Source organism: Pristiophorus japonicus, chromosome 10, assembly GCF_044704955.1.
Source record: "Pristiophorus japonicus isolate sPriJap1 chromosome 10, sPriJap1.hap1, whole genome shotgun sequence".
NCBI lineage: Eukaryota > Metazoa > Chordata > Chondrichthyes > Pristiophoridae > Pristiophorus > Pristiophorus japonicus.
In genome coordinates, this window is record NC_091986.1 from 90,903,154 (window position 1) to 90,921,165 (window position 18,012).

Consider the following 18,012-nt stretch of genomic DNA (forward strand, 5'->3'; position numbering starts at 1 on the left):
TTTCCTGTGTCATTCCTGGCTGGGCTCCCTAGCACAGGGCCTTTCAATGAAACATGGTGCTGAGGCCTGCCCAGCACTCCTGCCAACTGGAGGGTCTGTAAGTGTCCTCTGGGAAGGACCCCACTCTCCCGACTCCCGCTCCTGCCGGCTATCTTCAGGTAATCTCCAACAGCCAGATAGCCCCAATCTGAAAGGCCCAGCATGCAGTGACAAGACTGAGGTGTATGTGCAGCACTTGTCTTTCTTGCTCCCTTTGCTAGCATTAGCCCCAGCCAAGAGGTGGCCAGCTCTGGGAGAGTTCCTCGGCCATGTTATTAACCCAGGAAACAAAATCCCAGAAATAGAGCAACACATGTGTCAGGTGTGCTGTTTCTATCCAGCACCAGGGCAGGGATGGTAAGAAAATCTGCCCTTTTTTTGTTTTACATTCATTATATTTTATCTTTTTAAATGTTAAATTGATGAGATTTACTATTGGGAGAATATTTGAATCTTTATATTATTGATGTACTCATCACATGAGTAATCTTGTACTATTTTTTAGTTCTGACGAAGAGGCAGAAAAGGAATGGAAAGAGCGGATGAGCAATGAAAAACTATTCCAGGTGAAGGAGCCTCAATGCTTGAGAGTGTGTCTTGACATTGGCCATCGTGAGTCTAGGGATACATTGCTTTGCAACATAGCCCCACCAAGCTCCAACAGCAATCTTCCCACCCATTCAACAGAAGAGCAGCATGGGGACTATTTATCAAAAACACTATCCTGCAAAATTCCCAATAGCTGAACTGTCAGTGGGGATTGAAACAAACACCTGCCTCCGAGATCCACGATATCACGTCCATTTAATATCTTTGTGCTGGAACATCTTGCCTTTACTTCACTGCCATCAGTAACACTTGTAGACTGAGGGTGAAGTGGGGACAAGCACTTGGTCAGAGATTTGCATGTGTGTTGTGGGGCCAGGCCTCTGGTTGAGGTCTGGTGGGGCTGTGGGCTTGGCAGTTTAATTGGATAGAGTACCTATGGTGTGTTGGCTGTCACGTGTAAAATAAGTTACTGAACATGAAGTTGGATCCATATGGGACACTGGTTCTGGTTACTTTGACTAATTTTATTCAGTGTATTTTATTTTTGTGGATTGCGCAATGTACAATTGAGTCATATTCATTTTCTGGTTTTGTTTACAAAGTAAATGTGGACAGTATCACCAAATGATCATATAGACAGCATATTTTTAACAGTTACCTGGATTGATATACTAATTTATGAACAGGTATATGCGACTCATCTTAAAAAAATAAAATAAACAATTTAAAATTTTCTAAGGAAATGAATCCTTTTTCTGAAAAAATTGCATATATTCATTAAAGCAACAACTTAAAATTTTACAAAAGCAAAATACTACAAATGCTGGCAACACTCAGCAGGTCAGGCAACATCTGTGGAGAGAGAAAGAGAGCAAATATTTTAGATTGGTCGATAGTCTTTCAGCAGAACTGGTAGATATTAGAGATGAACAGCTTTTGAGCAAGTGCAGAGCAAAGGAAAAATGGGCGGAAGCAAAAGAACAAAAGGGAGAGGTGTGTGCTAGGGTGGAGAGCAGGAGTGATTAAACGACAAAAGTGATAGCATTGCTAAAAAAGCTGATAATGAAACAAGCATAAAGCCAAAGATGGGTCCAGAGGAGGTGTAAATGGTCACGGAAAAATAGAGAGGGGAGGGAAGCGTAGACAATGTTGTGGAATGTGGTGGAAAAAATGGAGTGATTACGCCGCATTTTTGTCTCTCTCTGCGCATGTTTGCCCATTTAGTACTGCGCATGTGCACACGGACCGCTCACACATGCACAGTACCCAACGGAACGGTGCTGCAGCCTGCAACACCACGCTTTCCTTGGCTTTGAGAAAGTCTGGTGATTGGGTGGTGGTGGGAGAGGAGATCGAAGAGGGGGTGGGAGAGAGGAGGTCAGGAACCCGATGTGGTGGGGGGGGGGCGGTGGAAGATGGTCAGGAATGTGTTTGGGATGGGTGAGGGGAGAAAGTCAAGAACTCGTGGGGAGGGGAGCGGGGAAGAAGGTCAGGAACTTGGAGGAGGGGGTGGTTGGGGAGAGAAAGGTCAGGAACATGTTGGGGGGGTGGGGGTGGCAACATGCAAGGGGAGCCAGAGACAAGAGGCTCCCCCTGAACAGCTGCTCAGTGTACATCCCTCTCTTGCTGTTCGTTACAGCACAGTCCCCTGATCCCTTGACTAATGCATACATTCTCGGGGATAATTGAGCTTCCACTGCATCTTATTTTTACTTAATGAAAAGCAACAAATAATACTTTTTATTTACATTTTTCAATTGCATTTAGAATGAATTTATTGCGAATCCTCATTCTGTAGACATTGAATCAGAGGACTTTGCTAGTTTACCTCCAGAGGTAAGGCATGAAATCCTGACGGGCCTCAAAGAGTTCACCAAGCGTCGAAGAAGTCTATTACAGTCTATGCCTCAGGTATGTTCATTGTTTCATAGTGGAGGAAATGTGTTCCAGAGATTAGTTTATATTTTTATGCTATATCCTGTCTTAAAGCATGACAACTTAAATTATTATATAAATTAGTCACATAATTTTCAAAAAACTTAAAGTATAAGTTCCACTACCCTGACAGCAGACAAATAATATAATGGGGGACTAGCTGATAGCAAGAGAGGGAATCACAACAAAATTGTGCTTTTCTTAAAAACAATGAACAACTCTGTGAATTATATTACATCAGCTGTTGACTAAGGGGAAAATAATCTTTGCCAAGATGTATTTTATGTCTAAACACAAATTTGTTTTTATAAGCCTTGGTACTTTTTTTTTTCCAAAGGAGTCAACTGATTTTTCCCAGTACCAGCTGTCTGGTCTGCTTAAACGCAACAGACTTAACCAACACATTGAAGGCATTCAGAAAGAGATGAACAAACAATACTGTGGGCAAATTCAAGTGGAGTACAATAATGAGGGGGGATTTATAAAGGACGTGGAAACCAGACGGCTTGCATCAGAAGATACTTCACACTATATTCTGATAAAAGGTGCAGTGAATATTATTATGCATCCAAGTGATGTCACTAATAGGTTTTAACATTATTATTGAAAATATTGGGCTCAATTTTCCCCAAAGCATTTTTTTGGCATACTTGAAGAATTACTCCCGATTTTTTGGGACCTAAGTACAACAACAAAAAAATTCTAAGTTTCCCCGTTGGATTTCCTCATTTTGGCGTGGCGTAACCTAACCTTTAGTTTTGAGGGTAGAGACTTGATCTGCGCCAGAAAGATCGGGCTGCCATGGTAACCAGCAACACAATGTGAGCTGAGGCTGCAAAGTGAAGCATGCAGCCAGCTCCCAACACATTAAAAGAATTGAAAAACACATTGCAGCAACTTAGGTCCCATTCTCGGTCCCCATTCTCCCGGTCCTGTCTCTCTGTGTCTGTCTGCGAACCGGGGACCAAGAATGGGACGACCGGGAGAAGGGACCGGACCGGCAAGCTCTTCGGATGGGGTTGGGGGTAAGTTGCTGCTATGTATTTTTCAATTCTTTTAGTGTGTTCGGGCATCTGCTGCGCTGATTTCCATACCTGCGCCAATTTCTTTAACTCTTTGGAAGGTTTTTCTGGAGAAGCCACATACACTGGCCTAAGCAGAACTGGAGTAACTCTCAGCTGGCCAAACTTCCCTAAATGGCCAGAATTGGCGTAGGTGGTTGGTTACACCCACTTTGGCTGAAAAAAAAACTGACCTAAAAAAATCGTAACTAACTGAGTTGCACTGGTGCAAATTGATTGGGGAAACTGTGGTTTTTCAACTTAGGCCAAAAAGAACAGCCTGCTCCAAAAAAAACACCACAAATCACGGGAAAATTTGAGCCCATTGTATTTACATGGCTGCTCCATGGAGCCTTGTATGTTGTCCATTTCATTCAAAGCTCTCACCAAGTAAAAATTATTTTTCTGCTTCTGTAGTACAGCAAAAAGATATGATGAGGAAAATTTCAGACTTGCTTCGTGTCATTAGTAAAGGCATTTAAACATGATTCGGAAACAGCACCTTTTTATTTCTCCCATGGGTGGCTCAGCTGCACAGGGAGGAGGAAGAAGAGTAGAAGAGCAATAGTGGTAGGGGATCTGATAGTTCGGGAAGCAGACAGGCGTTTCTGCGACCGCAGACATGACTCCAGAATAGTATGTTGCCTCCCTGGTGCCAGGATCAAGGATGTCACCGAGCGACTGCAGGGTGTTCTGGGGGGAGAGGTCGTGGTTCATATTGGTACCAATGACATAGGTAGAAAGAGGGCTGAGGTCCTGCAGGCAGATTTTAGGGAGCTAGGAGAGAGATTAAAAAGCAGGACCTCAAAGGTAGTAATCTCCGGATTGCTCCCAGTGCCACGTGCTAGTGAGTACAGAAATAGGAGGATAGAGTAAATACATGGCTGGAAGGATGGTGCAGGAGGGAGGGAGGGCTTTCGCTTCTTGAGGCATTGGGACCATTTCTGGGGGAGGTGGGATCTGTACAAGCTGGGCGGGTTGCACCTCAACAGAGCCAGGACCAATATCCTCGCGGGGGGTTTGCTAGTGCTGTTGGAGATGTTTTAAACTAGCTTGGCAGGGGGATGGTAACCTGAGAATAGATTCAATCGGGAGAGAACCAAAGCTGGAATTGGAAAGTAAAAAGTAGAAAGTGAATTTGGAAGACGGAGGAAACAAGGGCTAGAAAATAGACAACAAGGATGTTTGGCAGTGCTAAATGGTATATACTTCAATGCAAGGAGTATAGGGAATAAGGTAGATGAGCTGAGAGTAAAAATAGACACTTGGGAGTATGTTACAGCTATTACTGAGATGTGGCTGAAAGGAGGGCAGGTATGGCAGCTTTTCGTGAAAGCGGCTGTCGAGGAGGCTTATAAAAGACCCGGGAGTTCGGGAGCAGTGGGAGTTCGAGGAGGTGGCAGTCGAGGAGGCCTATAAAAGGCCCGGGAGTTCGGGGGCAGTGGGAGTTCGAGGAGGTGGCAGTCGAGGAGGTCTATAAAAGGCCTGGGAGTTCGGGAGCAGCGGGAGTTCGAGGAGGTGGCAGTTGAGGAGGCCTATAAAAGGCCCGGGAGTTCGGGAGCAGCGGGAGTTCAAGGAGGCGGCAGTCGAGGAGGCCTATAAAAGGCCCGAGAGTTCGGGAGCAGCGGGAGTTCGAGGAGGCGGCAGTCAAGGAGGCCTATAAAAGGCGCGGGAGTTCGAGGAGGCGGCAGTCGAGTAGGCCTATAAAAGGCCCGGGAGTTCGGGAGCAGCGAGAGTTTGAGGAGGCGGCAGGCGAGGAGGCCTATAAAAGGTTCGGGAGCAGCGGGAGTTCGAGGAGGCGGCAGTCGAGGAGGCCTATAAAATGTTCGGGAGCAGCGGGAGTTCGAGGAGGCCTAGAAAAGGCCCGGGAGTTCGGGAGCAGCAGGAGTTTAAGGAGGCGGCAGTCGAAGAGGTGCAGGGGCAGAAGGTAAACAAAGAAGTAGAAAGAAATCAAAGGGTGACGTCACAGCCAAGTGGGTAAGTGATTGGCTGGTGGATTGGTGAGTATCTAATCTTTTTTTTTCTTTTTATTTCCTTATCAATAGGTAACCTTTGACATTGTTGCCAAATTAAGTTAATTTAAGGGTTAAGTCATGGCAGAAGAGCCCAGACCCATGTCATGCTCCTCCTGTGCTATGTGGGAAGCCAGGGACGCTTCCAGTGTCCCTGACGACTACATGTGCAGGAAGTGCATCCTGCTGCAGCTCCCGACAGACTGCATTGCGGCACTGGAGCTGCGCACGGATTCACTCTGGAGCATCCGCGATGCTGAGGATGTTGTGAATAGCACGTTTAGTGAGTTGGTCACACCGCAGGCAAAGGTTACTCAGGCAGATAAGGAATGGGTGACCATCAGGCAGAGCAGTGGAAGGAAGCGAGTGCAGGGGTCCTCTGCAGTCATCCGTCTCCAAAACAGATCGTTTTGGGTACTCTTGGGGGGGATGACTTATCAGGGGAAGGCAGCAGCAGCCATGTTCATGGCACCATGGGTGGCTCTGCTGCACAGGAGGGCAGGAAGAAGAGTGGGAGAGCTATAGTGGTAGGGGATTCTATTGTAAGAGGAATAGATAGGCGTTTCTGTGGCCGCAATCGAGACCCCAGGATGGTATGTTGCCTCCCTGGTGCAAGGGTCAAGGATGTCTCGGAGCGGCTGCAGGCCATTTTAGAGGGGGAGGGTGAACAGCCAGTTGTTGTGGTGCATATAGGTACTAACGATATAGGTAAAAAACGGGATGAGGTCTTACAAGCTGAATTTAGGGAGCTAGTAGTTAAAATAAAAAACAGGACTTCAAAGGTAGTAATCTCAGGATTGCTACCAGTGCCACATGCTAGTCAGAGTAGGAATTGCAGGATAGCTAAGATGAATACGTGGCTTGAGGAGTGGTGCAGGAGGGAGGGATTCAAATTCCTGGGACATTGGAACCGGTTCTGGGGGAGGTGGCACCAGTACAAACCGGACGGTCTGTACCTGGGCAGGACTGGAACCAATGTCCTTGGGGGAGTGTTTGCTAGTGCTGTTGTGGAGGGGTTAAACTAATATAGCAGGGGGATGAGAACCTATGCAGGGAGACAAAGGGAAGTAGAATGGGGGCAGAAGGAAAAGATAGAAAGAAGAAAAGTAAAAGTGGAGGGCAGAGAAACCCAAGGCAAAAATCAAAAAGGGCCACATTACAGCAAAGGTCTAAAGGGACAAAGTGTGTTTAAAAAGACAAGCCTGAAGGCTCTGTGTCTCAATGCGAGGAGTATTCGTAATAAGTTGGACGAATTAATTGCGCAGGCAGCTATTCAATAATATGATATAATTGGGATTACGGAGACATGGCTCCAGGGTGACCAAGGCTGGGAGATCAACATCCAGAGGTATTCAACATTCAGGAAGGATATTCAGAAAGGAAAAGGAGGTGGGGTAGCGTTGCTGGTTAAAGAGGAAATTAACGCAAAAGTAAGGAAGGACATTAGCTTGGATGATGTGGAATCTATATGGGTAGAACTGCGGAATATCAAAGGGCAGAAAATGCTAGTGGGAGTTGTGTACAGACCACCAAACAGTAGTAGTGAGGTTGGGGACAGCATCAAACAAGAAATTAGGGATGTGTGCAATAAAGGTACAGCAGTTATCATGGGCGACTTTAATCTACATATTGATTGGGCTAACCAAACTGGTAGCAACACGGTGGAGGAGGATTTCCTGGAGTGTATTAGGGATGGTTTTCTGGACCAATATGTCGAGGAACCAACCAGAGAGCTGGCCATCCTAGACTGGATGAAGTGTAATGAGAAAGGACTAATTAGCAATCTTGTTGTGCGAGGCCCCTTGGGGAAGAGTGACCATAATATGGTAGAATTCTTTATTAAGATGGAGAGTGTCACAGTTAATTCAGAGATTAGGGTCCTGAACTTAAGGAAAGGTAACTTCAATGGTATGAGACGAGAATTGGCGAGAATAGACTGGCAAATGAGACTTAAAGGGTTGACGGTGGATAGGCAATGGCAAACATTTAAAGATCACACGGATGAACTTCAACAATTGTACATCCCTGTCTGGAGCAAAAATAAAACGGGGAAGGTGGCTCAACCGTGGCTAGCAAGGGAAATTAGGGATAATGTTAAATCCAAAGAAGAGGCATATAAATTGGCCAGAAAAAGCAGCAAACCTGAGGACTGGGAGAAATTTACAATTCAGCAGAGGAGGACAAAGGGTTTAATTAGGAGGGGGAAAATACAGTATGAGAGGAAGCTTGCTGGGAACATAAAAACTGACTGCAAAACTTCTATAGAGTAGAAGAGCAATAGTGGTAGGGGATCAACTCAGAGTTGTTAACCTGTGGAATTCTCTTCCGCAGACTGTTGTTGATGCCAGTTCATTAGATATATTCAAGAGGGAGTTGGATATGGCCCTTACGGCTAAAGGGATCAAGGGGTATGGAGAGAAAGCAGGAAAGGGTACTGAGGTGAATGATCAGCCATGATCTTATTGAATGGTGGTGCAGGCTCAAAGGGCTGAATGGCCGACTCATGCATCTATTTTCTATGTTGGTCCCCTAGAGGATGAGACTGGGGATTAATAATGGAGAACAGGGAAATGTCAGAGATGTTGAACAAATAGTTTGTATCGGTCTTCAATGTAAAAGACACTAAGAACATTCCAATAGTGGATACTCAAGGGGCTATAGGGAGGGAGGAACTTAATACAATCACTGTCACTAATGAAGTAGTACTTGGTAAAATAAGGAGACTAAAATTGGACAAGTCCCCTGGACCTGATGGCTTGAGAGAGGTGGCTGCAGAGATAGTGGATGCATTAGTTGTAATCTACCAAAATTCTCTAGATTCTGGGGCGGTCCCAGCGGATTGCAAAATCGCAAATATAACGCTCCTATTTAAAAAAGGGGGCAGACAAAAAGCAGGAAACTAAAGACCAGTTAGCCTAACATCTGTTGTTGGGAAAATGCTGGAGACCATTATTCAGGAAGTAATAGCGGGACATTTGGAAAAGCATAATTCAATCAAACAGAGTCAGCATAGTTTTATGAAAGGGAAATCATGTTTGACAAATTTGCTGAAGTTCTTTGAGGATATATCGAGCAGGGTGGATAAGGGGGAACCAGTGGATTTGGTGTATTTGGATTTCCAGAAGGCATTCGATAAGGTGCCACATAAAAGATTACTGCACAAGATAAAAGTTCATGTGGTTGGGGATAATATATTAGCATGGATAGAGGATTGGCTGACTAACAGAAAACAGAGAGTCGGGATAAATGGGTCATTTTCTGGTTGGCAAACAGTGACTAGTGGGCTGTCGCAAGGATCGGTGCTAGGTCCTCAACTATTTACAATCTATATTAATGACTTGGATGAAGGGACCGAGTGTAATGTAGCCAAGTTTGCTGATGATACAAAGCTGGGTGAAAAAACAAATTGTGAGGAGGACACATAAAATCTGCAAAGGGATATAGACAGGCTAAGTGAGTGGGGAAAAAATGTGGCAGATGGAGTATAATGTGGGAAAATGTGAGGTTATCCACTTGGCAGAAAAATTAGAAAAGCAGATTGTAATTTCAATGGAGAAAAATTGCAACATGCTGCAGTACAGAGGGACCTGGGTGTCCTTGTGCATGAAACACAAAAAGTTAGTATGCAGGTACAGCAGGTGATCAGGAAGGCAAATGGAATGTTGGCCCTTATTACAAGGGGGATAGAGTATAAAAGCAGAGAAGTCCTGCTACAACTGTACATGGTATTGGTGAGGCCACATCTAGAATACTGCGTACAGTTTTGATCTCTGTATTTAAGGAAGGATATACCGTTCAGAAAAGGTTCACTAGGTTGATTCTGGAGATGAGGGGATAGACTTATGAAGATAGGTTAGAAACATAGAAATCTACAGTGCAGAAGGAGGCCATTTCGGCCCATCTTGTCCACACCAGCTGACAAAGAGCCACATGGCCCACAGTCAGCAGCCCTGAAGGTTACATATAAACCCATGAACAATGGCGGAAAGGTAAAGAGCACCCAGCCTAACCATTCTGCCCCACACAACTGCGACACCCCTTACACTGAAACATTCTACACTCCACCCCAACCGGAGCCATGTGATCTCCCAGGAGAGGCAAAAACCAGATTAAAAACCCAGGCCAATTGAGGGGGGGGGGAAAAATCTGGTAAAATTCCTCTCCGACTCATCCAGGCGATCAAAACAAGTGCAGGAGATCACCCTGGCCGTATTTTTTCCCTGCAGTACTTACCATCGTATCTGCGCCAGCCAACAAGAGGTTATCCAGTCTAATCCCACTTGCCAGCTCTAGATCCGTAACCCTGCAGGTTACGGCATTTTAAGTGCTCATCCAAGCACCTTTGAAATGTGGTGAGGGTTTCAGGCTGTGAGTTCCATACCCCCACAATCATCTGCGTGAAGAAGCCTCCCCTCAAATCCCCTCTGAACCTTCCACCAACCACCTTAAAACTATGACCCCTTGTAATTGAGCCCTCCACCAAGGAAAATAGGCCCTTGCTATCCACTATACCCAGGCCCCTCAAAATTTTGTACACCTCAATGAGGTCTCCTCTCAACCTCCTCTGTTCCAATGAGAACAAACCCAGCGAATCCAATCTGACCTCATAGCTAAGATTCTCCATTCCAGGCAGCATCCTAGTAAATCTCCTTTGCACCCTCTCTAGTGCAATCACGTCCTTCCTATAATAAGGCGACCAGAACTGCACGCAGTACTCCAGCTGTGGCCTAACCAGAGAATTATACAATTTAAGCATAACCTCCCTGCTCTTACATTCTATGCCTCGGCCAATAAAGGCAAGCATTCCATATGCCTTCTTAACCACCTTATCCACCTGGCCTGCTATTTTCAGGGATCTGTGGACAAGCACTCCAAGGTCCCTTTGTTCATCTACACTTTTAAGTGGCCTACCGCTTAATGTGTAAACCCTTTCCTTATTAGCCCTCCCAAAATGCATTACCTCACACTTCACCGAATTAAATTCCATTTGCCACTGCTCTGCCCTCCTCACCAATAGATTGATATCCTCCTGCAGTCCATGACTTTCCTCTTCATTATCAACCACACAGCCAATTTTAGTGTCATCTGCAAACTTCTTAATCATACTCCCTATATTGAAATCTAGATCATTGATGTATACCACAAAAAGCAAAGGACCCAGTACTGAGCCCTGCGGAACCTCACTGGAAAAAGCCTTCCAGTCACAAAAACATCCATCAACCACATTTGCTTCCTACTTCTAAGCCAATTTTGCATCCAACTAACACTTTGCCTTGGATCCCATGGGCTTTAACCTTCGTGACCAGTCTACCATGTGGGACCTCATCAAAAGCTTTGCTAAAGTCCAAATACATTACATCATCGTACACACTACCCTCATTGCCCCTCCTGATTACTTCCTCAAAAAATTCAATCAGGTTAGTCAAACATGATCTTCCCTTAACAAATCCGTGCTGACTTTCCCTAATTAATCCTTGCCTTTCCAAATATAGATTTATCCTGTCTTTCAGGATTTTTTCCAATAATTTTTCCACCACTGAGGGTAGGCTGACAGGCCTATAATTATTCGGCCTATCCCTTTCTTCCTCTTAAACAAGGGTACCACATTAGCAGTCCTCCGGCACCATGCCTAAATCCAAAGAGGACTGGAAAACTGCTAAACCCCTTAATACCTCCTCTCTCTCTATATTTATTTATCCAGAATTTCACACTCCTCCTTGATAGCAATATCTGCATTGCCCCTTTCCTTTGTGAAAACAGACGCAAAGTATTCATTAAGAACCTTCCCAACATCTTCCGCCTCCACACAAAGATTACCCTCATGGTCGCCAATAGGCCCTACCCTTTCTTTAGTTATCCTCTTGCCCTTAATATATTTATAAAACATCTTTGAGTTTTCCTTAATTTTTCATGCTCTCTCTTAGCATTCCTAATATCCTTTTTAATTTTACCTCTTAACTTTCTATATTCCTCCAAAGATTCTACAGTATTTATCCGTCGGTATATGACATAAGCTTCCCTTTTTTTCTTTATCCTCCCCTGTAAGTCCTTGGACATCCAGGGGGCTCTAGAATTGTTAATCCCACCCTTTTTCTTTAAGGACACATGTTTGGCCTGAGCCTTCCGGATATCTTCCTTGAATGCCTCCCACTGTTCTGACACCGATTTACCCACAAGTAGATGTTTCTAGTCCACTGTGGCAAAATTACTCCTCAACTTAGCAAAGTTAGCGCTTCCCCAATTTGGGACTTTTATTCCTGGTCTATCCTTGTCCTTATCCATAACTAACTTGAATCTGACTGAATTATGGTCACTGGCACCCAAGTGCTCTCCCACTAATACCCCTTCCACCTGCCCAGTTTCATTCCCCAAAACTAATTCCAAAACCACCCCTTCTCGTGTTGGGCTTGTTACATACTGACTAAAAAATTTCTCTTGAATGCATTTTAAGAATTCCGCACCCTCTATACTCTTCACACTATAATTGTCCCAATCAATATTAGGATAGTTAAAATCCCTTACTATTGCTGCCCTATGGTTTTTAGACTTGGTTTAGTAGGTTGGGCCTATACACATTGGAGTTCAGAAGAATGAGAGGTGATCTTATCGAAACATAAGATAATGAGGGGGCTTGACAAGGTGGATGCAGAGAGGATATTTCCACTCATAGGGGAAACTAAAACTAGGGGAAATAGTCTCAGAATAAGGGGCCGCCCATTTAAAACTGAGATGGGGAGGAATTTCTTCTGAGGGTTGTAAATCTATGGAATTCTCTGCTCCAGAGAGCTGTGGAGGCTGGGTCATTGAATATATTTAAGGTGGAAATGGACAAACTTTTGAGCGATAAGGGAATAAAGGGTTATGCGGAGCGGGCAGGGAAGTGGAGTTGAGTCCATGATCAGATCAGCCATGATCTTATTAAATAGCAGAGAAGGCTTGAGGGGCCAGGTGGCCTACTTCTGCTCCTATTTCCTATGTTATGTTAAAAAGGGAGAAAGAGATAGACCGAGTAATTGCAGGCCAGTCAGCCTAACCTCGGTACTAGGAAAATTATTGGAAAAAATTCAGAGGGACAGGATAAATCTTCTTTTATAAAAACACTCATTAATCGAGGACAGTCACCATGGATTTGTCTGACTAACTGGATTGAATGTTTTGAGGAGGTAACACGGAGGGTCGATGAGGCTGGTGCGTTTGATGTAGTGTATATGGATTTTAGCAAAGCTTTTGATAAGGTCCTACATGGCAGATTGGTCACAAAAGTAAAAGCCCATGGCAAAGTGGCAAGTTGGATCCAAAATTGGCTGAGGCAGGATGCAACGGGTCGATGGGTGTTTCTGTGACTGGAACGATGTTTCCAGTGGGGTTCCGCAGGGCTCAGTACTAGGTCCCTTGCTTTTTGTGGTTATGTATCAATGATTTAGACTTGAATGTAGGGGGTATGATTAAGAAGTTTGCAGATGATACTAAAATCGGCTATGTGGTTGATCATGAAGAAGAAAGCTGTAGACTGCAGGAAGATATCAATGTATCAATGAACTGGTCAGGTGGGCAGAACAGTGGCAAATGGAATTCAAACTGGAGAAGCGTGAGGTAATGGCTTTGGGGAGGGCTAACAAGGCAAGGGAATACACATTAAATGGTAGGACACAACTCTCTCTCCTGCAACAGTTGGAACTGGTGCTCTCCACACTCTCCTGCGACAGTTTTGAACTAGTGCTCTCCACTCTCCTGCGACAGTTTTGAACTGGTGCTCTCCACTCTCCCGTCCTGCGACAGTTGGAACTAGTGCTCTCCACTCTCCCGTCCTGTGACAGTTGGAACTGGTGCTCTCCACTCTCCTGTTGGTGTGGAGGGAGGGCTTTAGTTTCCTGAACAATTGGGACCGCTTCTGGGGTAGGTGGGACCTGTACAAGTCGGACAGTTTACACCTCAACAGAGACGGGACCAAAGTTCTCGCGGGTGGTTTTGATAGTACAGTTGGGAGGGCTTTAAACTAGCTTGGCAGGGGGATGGGAACCCAGGAGAGGGCTCTGAGCTAGTTAGGGTGGGTGAGAGCTCAGATGAACAGAACGCCAAGAAAGAATGCAAAAGGCAAGAGGCAATAGAGCAGAGTAGCACTGGGATAAGTGTAAACCACAAGGTGATAGGAAGGGACAATATATATGAATATAAAGGGGCTGCAGGAGGGGTCAAAACTAAAAATCATGGTTTAAAAACTAGTATTAAAACACTTTACCTAAATGCACGCAGCATTCGAAACAAAGTAAATGAGTTGACGGCACAAATCATTACAAATGGGTATGATTTGGTGGTCATTATTGAAATGTGGTTGCAGGGTGGCCAAGACAGGGGTATCTGACAATTTGGAAAGATAGACAAGAGGGGAAGGGAGGTGGGGTAGCGCTGTTAATGAAGGATGATATCAGGGTAGTTGTGAGAGATGATATTGGCTCGAATGAACAAAATGTTGAATCATTGTGGGTGGAGATTAGAGCTAGTAAGGGGAAAAAGTCACTGGTGGGCATAGTTTATAGGCCCCGAAATAATAACTTCACCGTGGGGCGGACAATAATCAAGGGAATAATAGAGGCATGTGAAAAAGGAATGGCAGTAATCATGGGGGATTTTAACCTACATATCGATTGGTCAAATCAAATTGCACGGAGTAGCCTTGAGGAGGAATTCATAGAATGCACACGGGATTGTTTCTTAGAACAGTATGTTACAGAACCTACAAGGGAGCAAGTATCTTAGATCTGGTCCTGTGTAATGAGACAGGAATAATAAACGATCTCCTAGTAAAAGATCCTCTCGGAATGAGTGATCACAGTATGGTTGAATTTGTAATGCAGATTGAGGGTGAGGAAGTAGTGTCTCAAACGAGCGTACTATGCTTAAACAAAGGGGACTACAGTGGGATGAGGGCAGAATTGGCTAAAGTAGACTGGGAACACAGATTAAACGGTGGCACAATTGAGGAACAGTGGAGGACTTTTAAGGAGCTCTTTCATAGTGCTCAACAAAAATATATTCCAGTGAAAAAGAAGGACGGCAAGAGAAGGGATAACCAGCTGTGGATAACCAAGGAAATAAAGGAGTGTATCAAATTAAAAACCAATGCATATAAGGTGGCCAAGGTTAGTGGGAATCTAGAAGATTGGAAACATTTTAAACGACAGCAAAGAATGACTAAGAAAGCAATAAAGAAAGTAAACTTGCGTAAAACATAAAAACAGATAGTAAAAGCTTTTACCGATTATATAAAACGGAAAAGAGTGATTAAAGTAAATGTTGGTCCTTTTAGAAGATGAGAAGGGCGATATAATAATGGGAAATGTGGAAATGGCTGAGACCTTAAACAATTATTTTGCTTCGGTCTTCACAGTGGAAGACACAAAAACCATGCCAAAAATTGCTGGTCGCGGGAATGTGGGAAGGGAGGACCTTGAGACAATCACTATCACTAGGGAGGTAGTGCTGGACAGGCTAATGGGACTCAAGGTAGACAAGTCCCCTGGTCCTGATGAAATGCATCCCAGGGTATTAAAAGAGATGGCGGAAGTTATAGCAGATGCATTCGTTATAATCTACCAAAATTCTCTTGACTCTGGGGGAGGTACCATCGGATTGGAAAGCAGCTAATGTAACGCCTCTGTTTAAAAAAAGGGGGCAGACAAAAGACAGGTAATTATAGGCCGGTTAGTTTAACATCTGTAGTGGGGAAAATGCTTGAAGCTATCATCAAGGAAGAAATAGCGGGACATCTAGATAGGAATAGTGCAATCAAGCAGACGCAACATGGATTCATGAAAGGGAAATCATGTGTAACTAATTTACTGAAATTCTTTGAGGATATAACGAGCATGGTGGATAGAGGATGTGGTGTATTTAGATTTCCAAAAGGCATTCGATAAGGTGCCACACAAAAGGTTACGGCAGAAGTTAAAGGTACACGGAGTCAGCGGAAATGTATTAGCATGGATAGAGAATTGACTGGCAGAAAGCAGAGAGTCGGGATAAATGGGTCCTTTTCGGGTTGGAAATCGGTGGTTAGTGGTGTGCCACAGTGAAAATGTACTCCAAACTAAAGTAGAATGGAGCCAGTGAAGATTTTTGTAGAACTGAAAAAACCTGTTCTACACATTAAAAAATCAGGCGCAGGTTACAAATTAGGCGTCCAGAACGAGGTGGGGGGGGGAGGGGAGGGGAAGGGAACTCATTAAATTCGACAATAAATCCTTATTTATACTTCTACAAATATTATACAAATAAATCCAACCTGAATAAACATTTATAAGCCAAGAAAAGATTAAATAAACCATCTTCCTACCTGTGTGAAAGTGCTTCAGCCAGGGAGAATTCTGCAGCCGTTCGTGCCGCTGAACGGGAGGGGGAGAGAGAGAGAGAGAGAGAGAGAGAGAGAGAGAGGGGGGGGAGGGAGGGAGGGAGGGAGGGAGGGAGAGAGAGAGAGGGGGGGGAGAGAGAGAGAGAGAGAGGGGGGGAGGAGGGAGAGAGAGAGAGAGAGAGAGAGAGGGGGGGGAAGGGAGAGAGAGGGGGGGAGGGAGAGAGAGAGAGAGAGAGAGAGAGGGGGGAGGGAGAGAGAGAGAGAGAGAGAGAGAGAGAGGGGGGGAGGGAGAGAGAGGGGGGGAGGGAGAGAGAGGGGGGGAGGGAGAGAGAGAGAGAGGGGGGGAGGGAGAGAGAGAGAGGGGGGGAGGGAGAGAGAGAGAGGGGGGGAGGGAGAGAGAGAGAGGGGGGGAGGGAGAGAGAGAGAGGGGGGGAGGGAGAGAGAGAGAGGGGGGGAGGGAGAGAGAGAGAGGGGGGGAGGGAGAGAGAGAGAGGGGGGGAGGGAGAGAGAGAGAGGGGGGGAGGGAGAGAGAGAGAGGGGGGGAGGGAGAGAGAGAGAGGGGGGGGAGGAAGAGAGAGAGGGGGGGGGAGGGAGAGAGAGGGGGGGGGAGGGAGAGAGAGAGGGGGGGAGGGAGAGAGAGAGGGGGGGAGGGAGAGAGGGGGGGAGGGAGGGAGAGAGAGAGAGAGGGGGGGGGAGGGAGAGAGAAGGGGGGGGAGGGAGAGAGAGGGGGGAGGGAGGGGGAGAGAGAGGGGGGGGAGGGAGAGAGAGGGGGGGGGAGGGGGAGAGAGGAGGAGGGGGGGGGAGAGAGGAGGGGGAGAGAGGGAGAGAGAGGGAGAGAGAGGGGGGGGAGGGGGAGAGAGAGAGGGGGGGAGGGGGAGAGAGAGAGGGGGGGGAGAGAGAGAGAGGGAGATGGAGGGAGGGAGAGAGAGGGAGATGGAGGGAGAGAGAGGGAGATAGAGGGAGGGGGAGGGAGAGATTGAGAGGGGGGGAGAGAGAGAGGGGGGGAGCGAGAGGGGGGGGGGTCGGGTCAGTCGGGGGGGGGCGGGTCTCTGGTCGGGGCGGGGGGGGTCGGGGTGGGGGAGAGCGGGTGGCGGGTCGGGCCGGGGGGGGAGCGGGTGTCGGGTCTCGCGGGGGGGAGGGGGAGCGGGTCTCGGGTCGGGGGGGGCGGGCGGGTCTCGGGTCGGGGGGGGCGGGCGGATTTCGGGTCGGGGGGAGCGGGTGTCTAGTCGGTGGGGGGGGAGCGGGTCTCGGGTCGGGGAGGGGGGGAGCGAGTGTCGGGTCTGGTCGGGCGGGGAGCAGGAGCTGGCCGTGGGAGGAGCCTCATTCACGCAGCCCCAGTGAGGCCATTGGGCCAGGGCTAGGGGCTGCGTGCTTCGGGCCCCTCCCACACAGTTCGGTGCCTGGAGCTACTGCACTTGCCTGCCGACTGTAGCGCGCATGTGCAGAGGTCCCGGCACTGTTTTCAGCGCAGGGACCTGGCTACGCCCCCCCACAGCTCGTGCTGGCTGCGCCGAGGGCCACAGGACCTGTAAGTAGGTGGAGAATACCGAGGATTTTTTTAGGGGCCGTTTTCGGCGCGAAAAATGGGCGCCCAGCTCAGAGGGGCACCCGTTTTTTTTCTTGTGGAAACTTGGGCCCATTGAAACATAGAAAATAGGTGCAGGAGTATGCCATGCAGCCCCTCGAGCCTGCACCACCATTCAATAAGATCATGGCTGATCATTCACCTCAGTACCCCTTTCCTGCTTTCTCTCCATACCCCTTGATCCCTTTCGCCATAAGGGTCATATCCAACTCCCTCTTGAATATATCTAACGAACTGGCATCAACAACTCTCTATGGAAGAGAATTCAACAGGTTCACAACTCTCTGAGTGAAGAAGTTTCTCTTCATCTCGGTCCTAAATGGCTTACCCCTTATCCTTAGACTGTGACCCCTGGTTCTGGACTCCCCCAACATCGGAAACATTCTTCCTGCATCTAACCTGTCCAGTCCCGTCAGTATTTTATATGTTTCTATGAGATCCCCTCTCATTCTTCTAATCTCCAGTGAATACAGGCCCATTCGA

At 46.6% G+C, this 18,012-nt stretch overlaps 1 protein-coding gene across 1 annotated transcript in view; it reads left to right on the top strand.

Annotated features, from left to right (window-relative positions):
* ercc5 (excision repair cross-complementation group 5) overlaps positions 1-18,012 on the top strand; it is a 287,038-nt gene that overhangs the window by 235,519 nt on the left and 33,507 nt on the right. Inside the window, exons 17-19 of the mRNA XM_070891281.1 lie at positions 545-605; positions 2,356-2,499; positions 2,861-3,068. Of these exons, the coding sequence (XP_070747382.1) occupies positions 545-605; positions 2,356-2,499; positions 2,861-3,068 (413 nt within the window). The remainder of the gene's footprint in view (positions 1-544; positions 606-2,355; positions 2,500-2,860; positions 3,069-18,012) is intronic.